At 40.6% G+C, this 20,000-nt stretch overlaps 2 protein-coding genes and 1 pseudogene across 2 annotated transcripts in view; all 3 read left to right on the forward strand.

Annotated features, from left to right (window-relative positions):
- Positions 1–20,000, forward strand: part of LOC110067678 (uncharacterized) — a 51,012-nt gene that overhangs the window by 12,147 nt on the left and 18,865 nt on the right. Inside the window, exons 6-9 of the mRNA XM_089298081.1 lie at positions 464–558; positions 10,442–10,652; positions 12,461–12,589; positions 17,658–17,735. Coding sequence (XP_089154207.1) covers positions 464–558; positions 10,442–10,652; positions 12,461–12,589; positions 17,658–17,735 — 513 coding nt within the window. The remainder of the gene's footprint in view (positions 1–463; positions 559–10,441; positions 10,653–12,460; positions 12,590–17,657; positions 17,736–20,000) is intronic.
- Positions 4,189–6,053, forward strand: LOC149106049 (uncharacterized). The gene is given in 2 exon segments (XM_089298082.1): positions 4,189–5,433; positions 5,435–6,053. Coding segments are annotated over 2 exon segments (1,356 nt in total). The 5' UTR covers positions 4,189–4,206; the 3' UTR covers positions 5,564–6,053.
- Positions 12,987–14,794, forward strand: LOC149106050 (uncharacterized; annotated as a pseudogene).

The following is a 20,000-nucleotide window of genomic DNA, read 5'->3' on the forward strand; positions in this document are numbered from 1 at the left end:
GCTTCCGTGTTTGGCGAGACGTGATATCAAACGAGCCTGATATGCCGCCGAAGGCTACCAAAAAGATACGATTAGGTGTTTACCGTACCCAAATTGGGTCATAAATCCGGCCATATCAACACATCGACATGCATTGAAGGATGTGAGGACAGTAGGCAAGTAGTCTGATTGGCTTGTTATGATTTTGGGTATGGTAACAGCCTGAATTGGAATTCACTTCCATCCCCCCTAGTGAGGCCACCGTTTAGCAGAGGACAGCTCAGCAGTACGCCGAGTATTCATAAAGTACGTGCATAGGCATCGTTTCACTCACTATAAAACCTTGATTTGTTTGTTTTGTTTTGAACGTCTTATGCTGGCACCGAAATATGTTTAGCAAACGCATTTGGGAGAGAATCTAGGTTATTGCTTTAAAGTGAAGTCTATAAATAGCTATTCAACTTAATTGTTTATTCAACTTCAGGTGCATCCATCAGAGCTTCAGCTCAAGTGCCGACAAATCACTCAAGTATTTGTTCTGGGGGATCAGGAGGACTTATTCGCCTGAAAGCTAATAAAGTAAGTTACCTAAATCGCAAATTTGACTCGGCTAACGGGAACAACTTGTTCACACATAAACGCTAGATAACGTTTCCTGGGGAAGGGTTGTTTTGGGTACCAGAGGCCATAAAAATGGAACCTAAGGCCCGGTTCAGACGCCGTACTTCACTTGAGCCGAATCGAATTCAATGATAAAGTTCATGTGAAGTACGGCGTCTGAATCAATTCGAAACGGCTGATTGAATTTGGATCGGCTCAGCCGTTCTTCACGCCTGGCTCAGCTGGGAATAACGGCTGTGGACTGGCTTTGATTCAGACGCCGATCTTCACATGAGCCGAACCAAATACATAAATTAATTTAATGTATTTTTAATGTATTTTGAAGACCTGAGTATGGGCAAAAGTATAAATTGTGCGTTAGCGCATCAAAATGGTGGGTTTTGCCCGTCAGAGGGGAAGCCGATGTATGCAGTTTGTCTTTTCCTTTTTTAAAAACTTGTACAAACTTGTTGCTACCCTGGTAAACAGCATCAAAATTAAATGTGCATTCATCATAGTTTTCGTGCTTGTGCTTGAATTACGTGTGAACATTGCATTTTTGAATAAAACTGAGTAGTACTGGACCCTCATATGGGCAGTAACCAATCAGGAGCCGAGAAAGACAATAGGCTATTGTTTGGAGAACAATGGATTCTATTGTTCTCCAAATCCAAGATGGCCGCCACAAATTTTAGCCAATCAGGAGCCGAATTAAGAATTCAAGATGGCGGCGCCCACGGAAGTCGGCCATGTTGGAAAACAGCCCGCCAGCCTCGACGGAGGACCTGGGATCGGTCTCACGGATTTCCATGGCGACACAAATCACGCCAGGGTCAGGCAAAAATTGTCATGCAACTTCAAACTCGATACTTACAGTGTCCTGTGGTCCTAAACGACAGAGGTCCGTCTGGCAAGCGGCCAGACTGAGAGACTTGGGTCCGACTGCAGCTTAGATAGGGTGGTGCAAAGGATCCTGGGACGGTGATGTCATCGGGAACCAATCAGAATAACTTAAAGTACTTACAGTGGTTGGCTTCCCCAGTCTCCCTCTGTTAAGGAGAGTATTAAACCAAACATCACAGAATGTCAAATGTCACGAACTATAATATCAAAACTTTTGGGCTAACATTAAAAGATATGACATCATTGCCATGTTGATCGAGTAAAAAGACCGGTTTCTATCGTCATCACACAATTTTTCAAATGAACTTTAATGTCCAAAACGTTTGCGCTAAAATTACAGAAAGCTGGTCATTGTGTCTCAAATAAGATAACACTATCAAAAGAAATGGAACAGAAAGAATTTTATCCAGCGTGAATGCAATCTTTGACGAGTAACGAATAATAAGCGAAGACAAAAATTTATAGGCTAAAAGGTGAGAAGAAAAAAAATACAATTGAAATACTTCAAGTGGAAATGAATTGCTAATGGCAGTTTGCAATAAAATCTAAACTCCTTGATCTCGACTGTTCCCTTGAGAAAAGTATCATTCAAAGGAATCTTGAACAAACAAAAGGCATTTTGGGCGACCATTGAAGAATTAACATAATTAGTCAGAGATGAAACATGGAATAAATTAAAACCGAAAAGCACATGTTTAGAAGCTGAAATCATGATAGACTGTATCTTAACCCTTGAGGATAAAATCAAAGGAATTTCAAACAAACGTTTCGCGCTCGAAGTAAAGATTTAACTTCATTTACAAACACTGCAAATCGCTCCTAATTCAACAATTATAGTTGTCTAAGCGGGTTTCCAATAGCGCCAAAATAAATCACTTACATCAAACATAGTCCCTTCCTCCAAAGCGTCACACAACTAGCAATCGCTCAACTCCATAGCCACGAAGACAGGAAAGAATGTTACGCTTAGAAAAGAAGACGTGTGCTGAACGTTGTCACAAGTAAAATGAATTCTATCAGGACCGATTGACTTATAAACGGGTATTCACAAAACAATAGACAATGTCACGTGGTTAACAACCAATGAGAGGATGGGGGATAGGGGGTACGCGATATCACGTGGTCAAGAATCAATGAGAAGACGGGGGGGATAAGGGGTTATACCGCACAGCAATGTCATTAAATTGTTATAAGCAAAACAAAGAGTCTGAGTCTTTATAACGTTTATTGAATAATAACTCAAAAGAAAGAATTGATTATAATTTTAACTCTTAAAGTCTTGACCGTCGGTATTCCACAAAGAGTTGGGAACTAAACTCGTTTCCAGTTTCTCAGATTCTTGGTCCCACCTCTTCCTCCTCCTCCACCTCCTCCCTTACATTTCCCAAAAATTTATCATGGCGTGTTTCGCTGCCTTTGAGTGAAACAAACTTCACCAGTTTTTAAAGATTGTTTCCTTTTCACCTAAGCGCTTGATTTACGCTTTTTTGAGTTTTTCTTTAGTCTTTGCCTCGTTTTTTCGCTGATTTTAAGTTTCGTTGGCTGTTCCTATATTCCAAAAGGAACGTTCCTCAAGTATCGACTGTTCCTCGTTTTTGTGTTCCTATTGAATATAAGAGGACCAGATTTTTTACATGGTAGGAACAAAACGTTCACTCTAGTGTAAAAGAGGAACATTTCGTTCCGAGTTCCCAACTGTAAATGGAACATATTGTTCTCAAACTGATAAATTAGGACTGTTTTGTTCCGAGTTCCTTTCTGTGTATGGAACACATTGTTCCGAAATTGATAAACTAGGACTGTTTTGTTCCGAGTTACCCTCTGTAAATAGAACAAATTGTTCCCAAATTGGTCATTTAGGACTGTTTTGCCCCGATTTCCTATCTGTTGATGGAACACATTGTTCCCAAATTGGTCATTCAGGACTGTTTTGTTCCGACTTTCTATCTGTTGATGGAATACATTGTTCCCAAATTGGTCATTTAGGACTGTTTTGTTCCGAGTTTCTATCTGTTGATGGAATACATTGTTCCTAAATTGGTAAATTAGGACAGTTTTGTTCCGAATTCTCATCTGCCAATGGAACATATCTTTCCCAAATTGATATTTTTGTTACGAATTCCCATCTGTGAATGGAACAGTTCGTTCCCAAATTGGCCACTTATTACGAAATATAGGACTGTTTTTTTCCGAGTTCCTATCTGTAAAAGGAACATATTGTTCCCGAATTGATATTTTAGGACCGCTTTGTTCCGAATTCCCATCTGTGAATGGAACAGTTTGTTCCCAAATTGGTCATTTATTACCAAATTTTAGGACTGTTTTGTTCCGAGTTCCTATCTGTAAATGGAGCAGTTTGTTATACAATTGGACATTTAGGACTGTTTTGTTCCGAGTTCCTATCTGTAAATGGAACATATTGTTCCTAAATTGGTCATTTGGGAACAGATTTCGGATCATTTTTTTACGCAGTCTGATTTTGTTCCCAAATTAAGGTGTCCTTTGTGAATAAGGCAGACAATAAGGCCCACTCAGACCTGCTTGGGCAAGTTTGGTTGCATGTCACAGTCATGAATTTTGCACAATAGTAATGAGGGCGGGCAAGTAAGGGCATGCCTTGGCAAATACAAATATGTATGCAGTTCCTTTATTTGTCATCGACTCCTCGGTTATTGTTCAGATTTAAAGGAGATCCTGTTGGCCAAATGCTCTTCAAAAGGCAAAATGAGCAAGAAGTGCAAAGTTAATTGGTCGGATTTCGATGGAGCATCACCCAAACCAAAACGGCTTCACTTGGAAAAGGATGAAACTGACAGCTTGTATCACTGCCCGATACAAGAGTGTGACCATGATGGATTTCAAAGTCAAAGAGGGTGCAGAAAACATGTTAATACCAAGCACAGTTGGTTCTTTTATTTCGATGAAAAGCCCAATTCGAAAGAAATCACAGATTCGCTAAAGGTAGCAAGAAATGTTCCAATGGTGAACACAGTTCAAGATCAAACAAGTGAGACTAAAAAACATGCCGGAAAATTACTTCCCTCATTTTCATTGTCGTGTGACATCGGCGAAGTATTCACGAGATGGTTGACTGGAAGTGGTGGCGGTTGCAAGAAAGATCGCGCAGATCAACAAATAGTGACAAGATGCTTTAAGTTTTTTATATTTTGTTGTGAAGACGAGGAAGAGTTGACTTTTGACGTGGTGGACTTTAGTTTGTGTTCTCGAAATTTGTTGTTCAAGTTTATCGACTACTTACAAGACGAATGCAAGCTTGGACATGGTGGGCGTTTAGGCTACATAGATGCCATTTCTGAAATGATCGACTTCAGAAAACTTCATGGCGCGCCGGAGGCAGTTCTTCGAAAGTTCTCTGCAACAGAGTTGTACCTCAAAAGAGCGCGAAAGACGGTTGCAAAAATGATGAGATTGCAGTGGACGCAAGATTTTGACATTGAGACACTGGAAGCAAGAGGCCACTGGGCAACAACGGAGGAGTTGTTGGAGGTGGTGAAATTTCATCTGCCGCGTTACGAAAATACCGTGAAGATTTGCAAATCGAGTCCAGCTCAAGTTAACCCTTCGGTCTTGACATTCGCCACGAAATTCGTTGCCATGTATCTGTTCATCAAAGTGAAGGGGTCGCGTCCCATGACTTATCAATATTTGACGGTGGACATGATTGCTACAGCTAAGGAAAAGGGTGGATTTATTGATCAGAAAACGTTCAAGACTGCTGGAAAGTATGGATTTGACTCTTTGATTCTGACCGATGCAAACATGCAAGTTCTCGATGGCTACATCTCCTACGTCAGACCGCTGCTCAAACCCGAATGTGATTTCGTTCTCGTCAACAGAAATGGCGGTCAACACGGTAAATTGGGCGAAATTATGAGCAAACTGGTTTTTGATGCTATTGGAAAGTAGATTCATCCTACGCGTTATCGCCAAATTGTTGAGACGGAAAGCCTCAATCAGCTCACCAGCGAGGAGCAAAGGATTTTGTCGGAAGACCAGAAACACAGTTCTGCTGTTGCCAAAGTTCACTATCAAAAGCGGAGATCGCGCGAAGTTGCTGTGAAGGTTCGCGAGTGTCTACAAAAGCTTCAAGGAAGCAAGGGTTCAGAGGTGGACGAAGATGTACAGGCGAGGTTTGGCGGTTCAACTTCTAGCTCGACACTGTTGGTTGAAACTATGGAAAAGGCAAGCCTGTCTCCCCCCAGGAAGGTTGTAATTCCCACCGAGAACCTGCGAAATCAGAGGAAACTTCATCGGGTGATGAAATTCACGGCAGACGAGGACGATTTTCTCAGGCGAGGAATTAACAGGCACGGATATGGACAATGGACGGCCATTCTGAGAGATTCCGATTTCAAATTTCAAGAGGGAAGAACAGCAGATACTCTCAAGAAAAGGGCTGGACTCAAAATGCCACTAGTTTAATAACACTACAAACGTGTACAAAGTAGTCAGTCTTAACGTCAAACTCTGTTCATCTTTCAAGTGCATGTACACATAATCATTTTACAATTAGTTGAGTCAATTGCAATCGTAACTTCAACTTTAACTCTTTCTGCGCCTAAACTTGGTAGATAGATTTGTCTTTCCACTTTCTTGATTGCGTTCTCTGGAGAGTTTTCAAGTCCTTCAGGCTAATTCACGTCGAACATAAAAATTAGCAGATTATCATAAATTCACTACGTAAACAACTGCTTTCAAAAAGTTTAAAACTGTTTGTTGGAGTCTTTAAAGACTGAACTGATTTAACGAAATGAGCACTCAAATCAAGAAGTTTCGTACTTTCAATTTGTTGTACAAACATTTCTGAGTTATTTGAAGCTATTTCAGTCAGTCAGAGAAATTTATGAGTCCGGAAAATCCGACTTTTCCGACCCCCAAGTAAAGAGGTTTGAAGCCTTGAAACTTGCAGTATGATTTAACAGCGAGGGGAATACATTAAGCCATGATGAGTTTATTTGAGATGGCGGAAAAGACGGATTTTCCGGATTTCACGGAAATGTGAATATTAAACAACAATTGTTATATTACTTCCCTTTATTCCTGTAAGTATCTTTTACAATATAATAATAATAATAATAACAATATTATATAAGATACTTACAGAAATAAAAGGAAGTAATATAATAATGGTGTTTAATATTCACATTTCCGTGAAATCCGGAAAATCCGTCTTTTCCACCATCTCAAATGAACTCCTCCTGGCTTAATATATTCCCCTTGCTGTTAAATCATACTGCAAGTTCTTTGGCCTCAAACTTCTGTATTTGAGGGGTGGAAAAGACGGATTTTCCGGATTTCACGGAAATGTGAATATTAAACAACCATTAGTATATTACTTCCCTTTATTCCTGTAAGTATCTTATATAATATTAATATAATACTCTATGGGATACTTACAGAAATAAAGGGAAGTGATATAATAATGGTTGTTCAATATTCACATTTCCGTGAAATCCGGAAAATCCGTCTTTTCCGCCATCTTAAATAAACTCCTCGTGGCTTAATATATTCCCCTTGCTGTTAAATCATACTGCAAGTTTCAAGGCTTCAAACTTCTTTACTTGAGGGTCGGAAAAGTCGGATTTTACGGATTATATTACTGCTCCATTTTTTTGTAAGTATCTTTGGAAATTATACGGTAGAAGTTCCGGTTAGGTTTGTTCCGTTTGGTTTCCAAGTATAACCCCAATAACTTGTAGTCGTTTGGCCCTTATCATCAGTTGCCAATTTTGCATCAAAGTTTGAGAGAGAGCACGCCAGTAGATCGCAAATCTGATCGGTAAATGGTCTGAAGGAGTGATACTTGAGCCAAAGAGGAAAAGGAACGAAAAATTTTGGGAAACGATCCTCCACCTCCTCCTCCACCTCCTCCTCCTCCTCAACTCCTCCTCCTCCTCCTCCTCCTCCACCTCCTCCTCCTCTTCCTCCTCCTCCTCCTCCTCCTCCAACTCCTCCTCCTCCTCCTTCTTCTCCACCTCTTCCTCCTGGTGATTTAGTTGATCGTTACGATCATGGAAGAAATGGAAGGAGGAGGAAGAGGAGCAGGAAGAGGTGGTGGTGGAGGAAGTGGAGGAGAAGTTGGAGAAAGAGTAGGGGGGGGGAGGAGATGGTGGTGGTGTGGAGGAGGAGGTGGAGGAGGTGGACGAGGAGAAGGAGGAGGAGGAGAAAGAGGAGGTGGAGGAAGTGGAGGAAGAGGAGGTGTAGGAGGAGAAGGAGGAGGAGGTTGAGGAGGAGGAGGTGGTGGAGGAGGAGGAGGAGAAGGTTGAGAAGGACGAGGAGGAGGTTGAGGAGGAGACGTAGGAGGTGGAGGAGGAGGTGGAAGACGAGGAGGTGGAGGAGATGGAGGAGTAGGAGAAGGGGGAGGAAGTGGAGGAGGAGGCGGAGATGGAGGAGGAGATGGAGGAGGAGGAGGAGAAGGAGGAAGAAAAGGGGGAGGTGGAGGAGGAGGAGGAGATGGAGGAGGAGGTGGAGGAGGAAGAGGAGAAAGAGGTGGAGAAGAAGAAGGAGAGGGAGGAGGAGTTGGAGGAGGAGGAGGAGGAAGAGGAGAAGTAGGAGGTGGAGGAGGAGGATGAGGTGAGGAGGTGGAGGAGGAGGTGAAGGAGGAGGAAGAGGTGGGACCAAGAATCTGAGAAACTGGAAACGAGTTTAGTTCCCAACACTGTGGAATACCGACGGTCAAGACTTAAATAGTTAAAATTATAATCAATTCTTTCTTTTGAGTTATTATTCAATAAACGTTATAAAGACTCAGACTCTTTGTTTTGCTTATAACAATTTAATGACATTGCTGTGCGGTATAACCCCTTATCCCCCCCGTCTTCTCATTGATTCTTGACCACGTGATATCGCGTACCCCCTATCCCCCATCCTCTCATTGGTTGTTAACCACGTGACATTGTCTATTGTTTTGTGAATACCCGTTTATAAGTCAATCGGTCCTGATAGAATTCATTTTACTTGTGACAACGTTCAGCACACGTCTTCTTTTCTAAGCGTAACATTCTTTCCTGTCTTCGTGGCTATGGAGTTGAGCGATTGCTAGTTGTGTGACGCTTTGGAGGAAGGGACTATGTTTGATGTAAGTGATTTATTTTGGCGCTATTGGAAACCCGCTTAGACAACTATAATTGTTGAATTAGGAGCGATTTGCAGTGTTTGTAAATGAAGTTAAATCTTTACTTCGAGCGCGAAACGTTTGTTTGAAATTCCTTTGATTTTATCCTCAAGGGTTAAGATACAGTCTATCATGATTTCAGCTTCTAAACATGTGCTTTTCGGTTTTAATTTATTCCATGTTTCATCTCTGACTAATTATGTTAATTCTTCAATGGTCGCCCAAAATGCCTTTTGTTTGTTCAAGATTCCTTTGAATGATACTTTTCTCAAGGGAACAGTCGAGATCAAGGAGTTTAGATTTTATTGCAAACTGCCATTAGCAATTCATTTCCACTTGAAGTATTTCAATTGTATTTTTTTTCTTCTCACCTTTTAGCCTATAAATTTTTGTCTTCGCTTATTATTCGTTACTCGTCAAAGATTGCATTCACGCTGGATAAAATTCTTTCTATTCCATTTCTTTTGATAGTGTTATCTTATTTGAGACACAATGACCAGCTTTCCGTAATTTTAGCGCAAACGTTTTGGACATTAAAGTTCATTTGAAAAATTGTGTGATGACGATAGAAACCGGTCTTTTTACTCGATCAACATGGCGATGATGTCATATCTTTTAATGTTAGCCCAAAAGTTTTGATATTATAGTTCGTGACATTTGACATTCTGTGATGTTTGGTTTAATACTCTCCTTAACAGAGGGAGACTGGGGAAGCCAACCACTGTAAGTTCTTTAAGTTATTCTGATTGGTTCCCGATGACATCACCGTCCCAGGATCCTTTGCACCACCCTATCTAAGCTGCAGTCGGACCCAAGTCTCTCAGTCTGGCCGCTTGCCAGACGGACCTCTGTCGTTTAGGACCACAGGACACTGTAAGTATCGAGTTTGAAGTTGCATGACAATTTTTGCCTGACCCTGGCGTGATTTGTGTCGCCATGGAAATCCGTGAGACCGATCCCAGGTCCTCCGTCGAGGCTGGCGGGCTGTTTTCCAACATGGCCGACTTTCGTGGGCGCTGCCATCTTGAATTCTTAATTCGGCTCCTGATTGGCTGAAATTTGTGGCGGCCATCTTGGATTTGGAGAACAATAGAATCCATTGTTCTCCAAACAATAGCCTATTGTCTTTCTCGGCTCCTGATTGGTTACTGCCCATATGAGCGTCCATTACTACTAACCTGAATATTGCAGTTGGGTTCTGCCCAAATTGTGTATTTCAAGGCATACAAAAAGGTTGAAAGTTGAAATTGTATGTTGAAATAAAGTTCATGTGAAGTAAGACATCTGAACGAATTTATCAGTTGTCTTTTTGCAGTTTTTGCTTCATTCTGTTCCTTTTTGTCGACTTTTCTTATATTTTTCACAGGACAGCTTTGGACCGTGCTTGGTTGTAGTTTACTATGTTTGAGAGTTCAGCACGTATCAGCGCTGATGCACTTTCATACCCTATTGAATTTGAGTGCCGCTGGAATTGAGATCGGCGTCTGAATCAATTTAGCCGGTCTAAATTAATTTGGGTCGGTCTAAATTCGAATTCGATTCGGCTCATGTGAAGTACGGCGTCTGAACCGGGCCTAATGTTTTGTAATAAACTGGGGTTACCGTCAATAGACGACTTTTGTTAATTCTAAAGGAACTTCCGAAATCAAATGTCAGAATAACTCGTCATCAAAAAATTTAAAAGTGCTGATGGTAGAAAGAATTGGGCTAACTTGCCGGTAGTCTATCGTATGAATTATATGGATAACCGCGATGCAATATATTTTATATTTAGTTGGATTCGTTATTGAGTGTTGAGAAAATGAATCCTTTATTTACTAACAGGTAGAAATCAAGAAAGAGGGAAAACTTATTGTCGATGGAGGACAGGCACAGCAACCATCCGATCTCTACCTGTTAGGCAGTGGAGGAGGAGGGATCATTCAGATAATAGCACCTCAGGGTAGTCTTGCTAATGACACGCTGTCATTGAAATATGGCCCCTCGTCTCGTGATTGCGAAAAAGCTGCAACGAATGGCCGTTTTCTTCTAAAAGGTAACTATACGGCTATATCAAAATTAGGTCGGCGAGCATGTGGATGGTAATTAACTCAATGACCATAATTAATTAAAACAATCAGGATTTACGAAAAAGAAAACGCTGAAGTGAGGCGTTAAAGTGCGGGGGAGGGGTTACTGTAAGAGATAGCATAACATAATAGCATAAAGACATATAACATAGTAAATCATAGCAACACGGCCCAAAAAGACTGTTTTCTTTCCTAATATTGACATAGTAAAGTAATTAGCTCAAATGAGGCATATTACAAACAATTAGTGGATGAGGTTTTTGTGATATCCAGAGTAATCAAGGTCGAGGTAGGGGTTATCAGCAGAAGGCGAAGGCTGAGGCTGATAACCCTTACCTCAACCTTGATTATTCTGGATATCACAAAAACCGAATCTAATAATTGTTTTATTATATATTGAACGAAAAAAATGGAGGTCATGTTTTTGCTTCTTCACTGACAGCAAGCAACGCAAAGCGCGCGAACTTGACATGATTACCCTTAGAAATCATGCACCCGGCCATACATGACATGATTACCCGTGACCTTGAGTGTCCTTGACATGATTATTGTATAATCTGCTGCTAGATGACGTCACAGGCGCTGATTTCGAAAATTCACTGTACGCTTTCGGCCAATCAGAAAAGAGATCGTGAGTTCAATGTATAATAATTCAATTTACCCTTTGGATAAGTGGATTGAATATCGTGCGGATCAAATTGGTGCACGCTAACGTAAATTGTTGTCACGGGTGCGTTCAGACTCTTCACGGTTTGAAATTTTTAAATTTTTAAATTCGTTTTCCTATCCTTGAATTTTAAAACTTATATTAAAAGTTTTAAAATTCAAGGATAGGAAAACGAAAATGACTGAGATAGAAGTCTTTCCCGAGCAGATCCAAAGGAGCTATTCACAAAACCACAGAAAAGGCCTCGAACTCAAAGCCAATGCACAATCATTGGTCGCGTGCGTTTTCCCTAGTTAATAAACGTAACATCCGATCCTAGATCCTAGCAATATTCAATGGAGTAGCATGCATCAACATTTTGATGTTCGCAGAATGGTAATTCTGCCAGTTTAAAATCGTCCATGATTTAAAAACAGGTTCCGTTGAAGAAGACCTGAATGGGTAAAATGAGAACTGGGACTTGCTTATATCTGCACTGGGAAAATGAGAATTGGCTCTCTGGGACTGGAAATCACAAAAAAAGAAAAATCGAAATAGGAATGCGATTTGGGCAAAAAAGAGGCTGGTAAATGAGATCTGGGCAAAATTTGGGTTGGAAAATGTGATTTATACGTCCCCTTTCAAGACCGTCTTAATGGTTACTCGTTTCTTGTTATTGCGTGACGGTCGAAAGAGCGTTAATTATATATTTTGCATAGTTAACTCATCCCGGCTCAGAGCTTCGCTGTAAAATACCACCCTGAGCTCCACAGAGAAAAGCGTCTATTGAATGGTTATAAAGGGGGCGTTTTGAAAGTGGAGTGTGTTATAGAGGATGTTCGCTTAAAGAAAAGGAATCCCGACAACTTTCGGACAATACTGACTCCATATACGCTTTACGAAGAAAGTTTAAAAATCGCCGAAGTCGTCCTTTTTCCTTGTTCCTCTTGTTGTCCTCTTATCACCGTTTCCTTGCTGCCTCAAACATTATTGTGCGGCCCCGAAATTCTCTCGAAACTGATGTTCATGCAGAGCGAATATTTGAGAAAGACGGTTATGCAGACAACCGGTCCTGCAAAAGCCGCTTGTTAAGAGTACATTTAAAAAGTAACGTTTGTTTGATTACAGTTAATGAAACTGCGAGTCCAATGTCCCCTAATTCGGCGCAACAATGGCCTTCATCGTTTTACTCGTGGCCTCCAACATCGAGTACCAGCGGAGCTGTTTTTATAGCTCCTTCTTCAGCGACACCAGCAGGTTTGTTTCTAATTATCTTACTTTGGGTCACTTTAAACACATTGGAATATATCCATGTTTACCATGAGATGTCGATGAGGTCTTTTTACTGACTCCAATCAGTCAATCCAAGTGCACTTTTTTAAATTGAGCGGAAATATGTCTGCTTCGTACTTTGATACTAACTTGTAGTTTATTTTGAATAATAACTCCTTGAAACTTTACTCAAAAGGCTCTTTCGTCATATTTCAAAATTCTTCATGCATGTTTTGAGCGGAATTGAGCCCGCGTTCCTTGCCCCACACCACGGCTGGATCATTGGTCTACCCATTGTATTTTTGGACCAATCACAGCCAAGCCTGCTCGAAACGAGCAGTCTTTTCTGTGATTGGTCAATTCTGTCAATCGTCTATCCAACATGGCGGAAGTCAGTGCTGACGAGTTTCCTCTGCTACAAAGTGTGTCTTAGAGCGCTTTCACATTGACAAATTTAGGGAAACACAACAGGATGCCATTTTGAATTTGCTAAAATAAAAAGATATTTTAGTTTTACAGCCAACGGCTGCAGGAAAATTCGTAATTTTTCAGTCCTTCCTGATCGTCGTCGATGTTGCGTACATGAGTCCAATTTACTAGTTGCGCTTTGGCTACCTCTCTGCTCAACTCGCTTATGCAGGACCGAACGAGGTTCCTCACTTCAGTAGGTTTACAAGCAGCTTTTATCGGGACGAGCAAAATGACGAAAGTGTTACACGCACAAAAGGAGTTGAGGGCGGTTTATTTGATGTCGAACCGATGGCGATCCATATTTACAAGTGCACCTAAAAGGAAAAGGCTTCGGCTGAGTTCTATTAATGAAGCTCATTGTATCCGACACTGGTAAGAATTAGAATGATTTGTTTGAAATATTTGTCGTAGTTGATTCCAAATTAATCTGAAGAAAACACTCTATATGAAATGTGGGTTTTATCAAGGCAAGCCCTGACCGCTCGCCACAATGTGTCACACTTAAAGTAATAATATTGTGTAACACCTTCTGCTGGTTTGAAAATAAAGCCTCATTGATTTTAATGTTTTTATTGTCTTTTGATATTATATGACAAATATATGTTAGAAATGTACAATTCAGTTTTGAGCCTTAATTTCTTTAACAATACAATCAAAGTTATCCTATTCTATTATGGTGTTATACAGTATCTCAATTTAGTTCAACACGGTTTATTAAGTTGTAACAATTCTTTTTTTTTTCTTGTGATCAGTCAGTTTTTTCAGCATTCTTTATAGCTTTATGTAATTTCTATGAAACACAGATATCATTAAATGGCCCTTCAGCTTAAAATAATCCTTTTCAGTCACCAAACAGTTGACAGCTGATTAAGTTGGGTCAGGAGCTTTTCAGCCAAAACAGAGAGCAAGCATTCCACAAATAGTTTTGAAGAATAAGTGAGATATGTTCTCTTGTGAAAGGGGTTCCCATTTATTTCTTGTGTTCATCACAAATGCAACTAAGAAAACCAAAGACAAAATTATTTAAACCTTGGAGATGGAAGAGTTTGTCATTCTTCATCAGATTCCCAATCAAAAAAGACATTGTATTTTCTGTTCAAGCCGTCAGTGGTGATGCAAACCTCACCTTTGCCCTTTTGCCTAACTCTGATTATATATTTATTATTTACTGTCAGATAAAACAAGTTGTCTTGAATGATACAGGGAGATCCAAAGAGTATATAATGGAGATGCATCTCTCAAGCCACAATTGATAAACTAAATCAGGAGAACATTCTTAGTTATTTAGCCAAATCAAATGGCAACATAAGAGGCATAAGAATTTTAATAGCGACAATTGCATATGAAATGAGAGTTTATAATCCAGGGTCATAATCCATTATGGTACTTCAAGAAACATTGAAGAATACCACCATAAGAATTGCAGGGGAGGAAGAAACACACCTGACCGGTGCACTGCAGTAAAGCTCTATTCCAATTCCATGTTGAAGTATTGTGACAATTAGGAATGTACACCCAACAACACAGTACGCCATAGAGAGGGTTTACTTTTGCATTTTGATGCAGATTTAAGGGCCCATTAACCGATTTATGCGCGTTGCTAAGGAGGTGAAATTTCACTTCCGGTTACTTACGTCAGCCTGAGCGAAGAAAATAACCCAAATTCACTCACATTTTAGATGTGTTTCTTTGTGTTTCACAAAATGCAAAGTAAGAAAAGTATAAGCAAAGACAAAATAAGAGAAAGACGGAAAAACAAGAGCAATAGAAAGAGAAGAACTAACTCCTTGTGGCTTTGTTTGATCTTACCGAAGTGTGCTGGTAGTGTAAATTGCGCGCGCGCTGATAGGGTAACTTCCAATATATATCGGGCGCACTTTCTTGACGGATTTCGATTAAAGCCAACGTTGGAAACATAGCTATGCATTCCTTTTTCAAAATCATGCTTTTTTCAGAAAATTGCCAACTTTTTAATATTTTGAAATTCTCTCAAAATCTGACATTTTAGAAATGAAACAAAATCTATGCATAGCGTAATGAGGATTTAAATTGAAACATTAAATCAATGAAAAAAATTCCGATAAAGTAATTTGCCTGGGAGCCTTTGCGTTTTTTCAGAATGAGTCACATGACCATGGGCGTAGCCTGATGACGTCATCACTAGTGTTGCTGATCATGAAAAAGTTAAAACACATGAAATAACTCTGAAGTAACTAAAAATGACGAGGTTATATGAGAATAAATTTTCCCTAGCAACGGCTCGAAAAAATCGGTTAATGGGCCCTTAAGGGATTTGGAAAAATCTTGCAAGCCTCATAAATTTTGTAAGGATAATGGTCATACATGATCTTTTGTCTATTTTCCTTTGATCAAGTCTTCATCTGTCATATAAGGAGGGGGGATTACTCGTAATCAACAAATCTGAAATCTCTGTAAGTTTGATTAATCATTACCCATTGAACCATCTGCCCCTGTGAGCACACCCAAAGAAACAGACAAATAAGTTTTTCTTGCATGTATTGCCGCGTTACTGTGTGTGTTTATAGTTTTTGCTGAAACACTGGGCATTATTTACAGATGCGGACCGCCGAGGAAACGCGTGTCCTCAATATTCAATTTTGCCAGAAAAAAAGGTTATCTTGGGTGATTTTCACTTGTAAATCAACTTGATTTTCAATTCTGATAATTTGTAACAGCAATTTTCGATAATTTCAAAAAAGTTGGGCTAGAACTAAACCATAAGCTAGGATACGAGTTTTATTACGCCCGTGTGTTTACCCAAACATGACACGCAATTTTGTTCACTTTGTTGTCGGATTACTAAAATCGGGATAGGAACTGGCAGCCATATACTCTGGTATCTTTTTTGCCAAGAAAAAAGAGTTCTTACCTCAACTTTACACACGGGAGCTTCTTTGCTTTGGAAATTCTGCAGAACTAGCGACATTCAGTCATGCTACCGCGAGTGGTAGAACAGACATGATATATTGGTAAGGAAAAGCTCTAGTTAGCTACAGAGGTCTTGCAACAGAGGCAGGCTCAGGATCGACGATTTCGACGAACTCAAGTGTTTGTTTACTCAGTGATTTGTGACAATCGTTGCAAAGACACCCTTCGTGTCGAGATTCTTGCTGGCGACCATTTCCTGTAGCTTTGAAACAAGTTCCTGTTTTGGTTTTATGCTTTTCCTTGAATTACCCAAAACATTTTCACATAGAACACATCTTTGCCAACAGGTTTTAAAATTTTTTGCAGTCTTTTAATGTAAATGAGGTAGTTAAATTTTATTTATTGTAAATAGTCAAATTTTAGGTATTTAAATTTTAAAAACTTATTTTATTTATTTTAAGTGTTCCCTATTAGTAGAGGGTTTTTACCCTCGGCTAGACTTCTTTGACACGTTAACAAAGTTTCATCATCATCATCATCATCAGTAACAAACTCCGCCATTTTTTCCCCGCTCTGGCCGCACGGTAATTTGCATAAAAAGCGGATGTTACGTCACGGACAAGCGATACGGACCAGTGATCCAGCCGTTCGTGGGAGGAGGATAAAACAACCGCACTCCCAAAACGGCTGGAAATTGTAGAAAATAAGAGGCATTACTAGTGACTGCTAAATGCAGTTAAACTAATGATGTTCAAGGCTAGGAATAATGATTTGTTAAACGTGGAAACCAAGATAGGGAGACCTGGGGCCCGTTTCTCGAAAGCCCCGGAAACTTTTCGGGCCGGTAAAGCCATTTTTAGTCCATCTGTTTCTAAAAACGGAGAAGTGTATACACCTGAAACTTCTTGCATGAAGGAAACCTCTGTTCATATTAAGAATACGTGAATAAAACAGCTCTGTACTCGTAAGGTTCGAGATTTTGCCTTGCCTTTCCGGGCCCGAAAAGTTTCCGGGGCTTTCGAGAAACGGGCCCCTGGTCTAAAAAGGAATCCTTGTAACACTGCTGAATGCGCGTCGATCAGCAGTTCCAAAATATATAGAAAATAATTTCCAATTTCAACTATATTATTAATTTACAGTTAGTCTCTTCCAGGCGTTCAGTTAGTATAGGCGCAGCGCAGAAAACGACGTAGCGAAAAAAAGGAGAGAGAGGCTATGTTCCCCCCTGTTTTTCGTGCGCCATCTTTCGAGCTATTGGCGTCAATTGTCGGTCCTGTATGATATTTTGCAAAGATTTAGCAGCTATTTGGCGGAGAAGCACATTGAAATTACACTACGAAGTTCTTATTCTTTATTTTATACCCTACACCAGGTGTTACAGATGATATTCTGAACAAAACAGCATCTCCTACGACTTCAACAACGGCTCATTTTCTTTATCCAGGAGCAACGACTATATTTGGTCTCTTTGTATTACCCAAACCTTCAAATTTGACTTTAGAATCATGTTACCAAATTGCAATTCTTGTGATTATCTATAGCGCTTGAAAAATGTCAAAACTTACATGTTCGCCGGGGGATTCTCTATATTGGTATAAACCCAAGTAAATGTAGGTGATTGTCTCTGGGAATATTAATGGTACTTTAATCATGCAATTGAATGTTTTTTCTTTTCATCTATTTACCCCTACAGGAAGTAGTTTGACTACAAAGGCATCTCACACAAGTCCAATCGTAACTTCTCGTCCTTCTTCAGTGTCACCCACAACAGGTCTGTCGTGTCGCTTCTACCGCCAGAGTTAGAAATCCTTCTTGTGATTTTCTATTGCAATAACAACATAGTCTCAAGTCTTACATTGCTTGGATTTTCGATACTGGTATAAACCCAAGTATATGTGGGTGATTTTTTCTGACGGTATAAGTAAATTTATTTATGCAACTGTTTTTTTTCTATTTGTTTATTTTGCAACAGGAGATGTTTCGACAACATCAGTGTTACCTACATCAGATATGTCATATCATTGCAACCAAATTCAGTATTAATTCTTCTTTCTTTAAACCTTTTCTCTCCACGTAGGGCAGAAGTCTTCCAGGATTTCTCTCTATCTCTTCTGCTTTCCTCTGTATTTGGTATACCGGCAAAAGTCTGCCTCTGTCATCTCATCTCTGTCGTCCGTCCCCAGTTGTTCTAGAACTAGACTTAGACAATTTTTCGTAACATAACCCCCTCTTTGAGAAGAAATTTACAAAATTTCTGCATAACAACGAAAACTCGTCTATGTGGATAGGCAGTATACACTTCTTCCAGCAATAAGGTTACTTCAGCACACGACTTAGGTAATCAGCTCCCACGTTGTCTGATCCCTTAATAGCTGCCACTGTCATATTGTAGCTCTGTAAGAACATAGCCCACCGCATCAACCGGGTATTAGTGAACTTTGCACTGTTCATATACTTGAGAGGCACGTGATCGGTCTGTAGTACAAAGCGCACACCATACAGATGCATATGGAATCTCTTGATACCCCACACGACTGCTAGGCACTCTTTCTCTATCGTAGAATAATTAAGCTCTGCATCACTCAACTTCTTACTTGCGTAACAGATAGGAAACAATTTGCCCCCATGCTCTTGCATCAGAACTGCACCGATCCCGTAGTCTGAAGCATCCGTTCTTAGAACAAAGGTCTTTTCAGGATCCGGTAGCCGCAAGATTGAATCACTAGTGAGAAGGATCTTGATGTTTTGATAGGCTTTCTCCTGGGCGTCACCCCACTCCACTTTACTTGGTTGACCCTTTCGTGTAAGGTCAGAAAGGGGAGCCGCAACAGCAGCGAAGTCTGGGATGAAATCTCGGTAATATCCTGCCAGTCTCATGAAGGAACGAACCTGCTTCTTGGTTGTTGGTCTCGGAGCTTTTCTGATTTTGGCGACATTATCCTCGAGGAGACCAATTAAACCCTGCTGCAATTGATGGCCGAGGAAATCAGTGCTGTCAACACCAAAGATACACTTGCTTGGTCTAATCGTCATGCCAGCTTGAGCTAGGCGCCTAAACAGCTCTCGGAGGATCTTAAGGTGCTCCTCCCATGTACGGGTGTGGACCAGGATATCATCCTAGTAAAACGCGACATTCTTCATACCTCTGAGCAATTTCTTCTTTCCACGCTTCAGTGTAGCCGCAGAATTCACCATGCCGAAAGGCATCTTCAGGAACTCATACGAACCATCTGGGGTAACAAAGGCCGTCTTTGGGACATCTACTTCTGGTATTGTAACTTGCCAGTATCCTTTGCTAAGATCGATCTTCGAAAAGAACTTGTTTCCATTCAACTTCTGAAACAAGTCAACAGCTGCTGGCATGGGTTCGGGATCGAAGACGGTTCGCTTGTTGAGCTTTCGGTAGTCCACGCACACTCTGTTGCTACCATCCTTTTTCTTTACAACCACCACCGGAGAGGCGTAGGGAGAATTAGACTCTCTGATAACTCCCATCTTCATCATGTCATCTATATCTTTCTTCAGAGATTCCCTCATACTATACGGAACAGGGACGGCTTAGACCGGACGGGCTCATTAGACGTGAGGTTGATGTGATGCTACACAAGGTTCGTGGTTCCGGGAGCCTCGGTGAACAGGCTTGAAAACTCTTGCGCCAGATCTAGAAATTCTGCTCGCTCAGTTTCGTTAAGACCAGGGCCAGTCTTTACATCTGTAACGGATTCCTGCGCCACATATCCACCAATCTCTAGGAAGTCAGTATCATCATCATCTGGATCCAATACTAGTTCACTCGGCTCACCACTGCAGGACACGCTTGTCACCGGACCCTCGGCGATTGCGGCTGCAGCCTCTGCAAGTTCCTCTTCTCGCTCGATGTACGCCTTTAAGAGGTTGGCATGGTAGACCTTCAGCTTGTCTTTTACTCTCACCTTGTAATTGTTGATACCTACTACAGCGTTAACTTCGTAGGAACCTTTCCACTGCATCAGCAACTTGTTATGATCAGTCGGCAGCAACACAAGAACCTTATCTC

This window comes from Orbicella faveolata, unplaced genomic scaffold, assembly GCF_042242905.1.
Source record: "Orbicella faveolata isolate gen_17 unplaced genomic scaffold, um_ofav_v1 contig_3, whole genome shotgun sequence".
Taxonomy (NCBI): Eukaryota; Metazoa; Cnidaria; class Anthozoa; order Scleractinia; family Merulinidae; genus Orbicella; species Orbicella faveolata.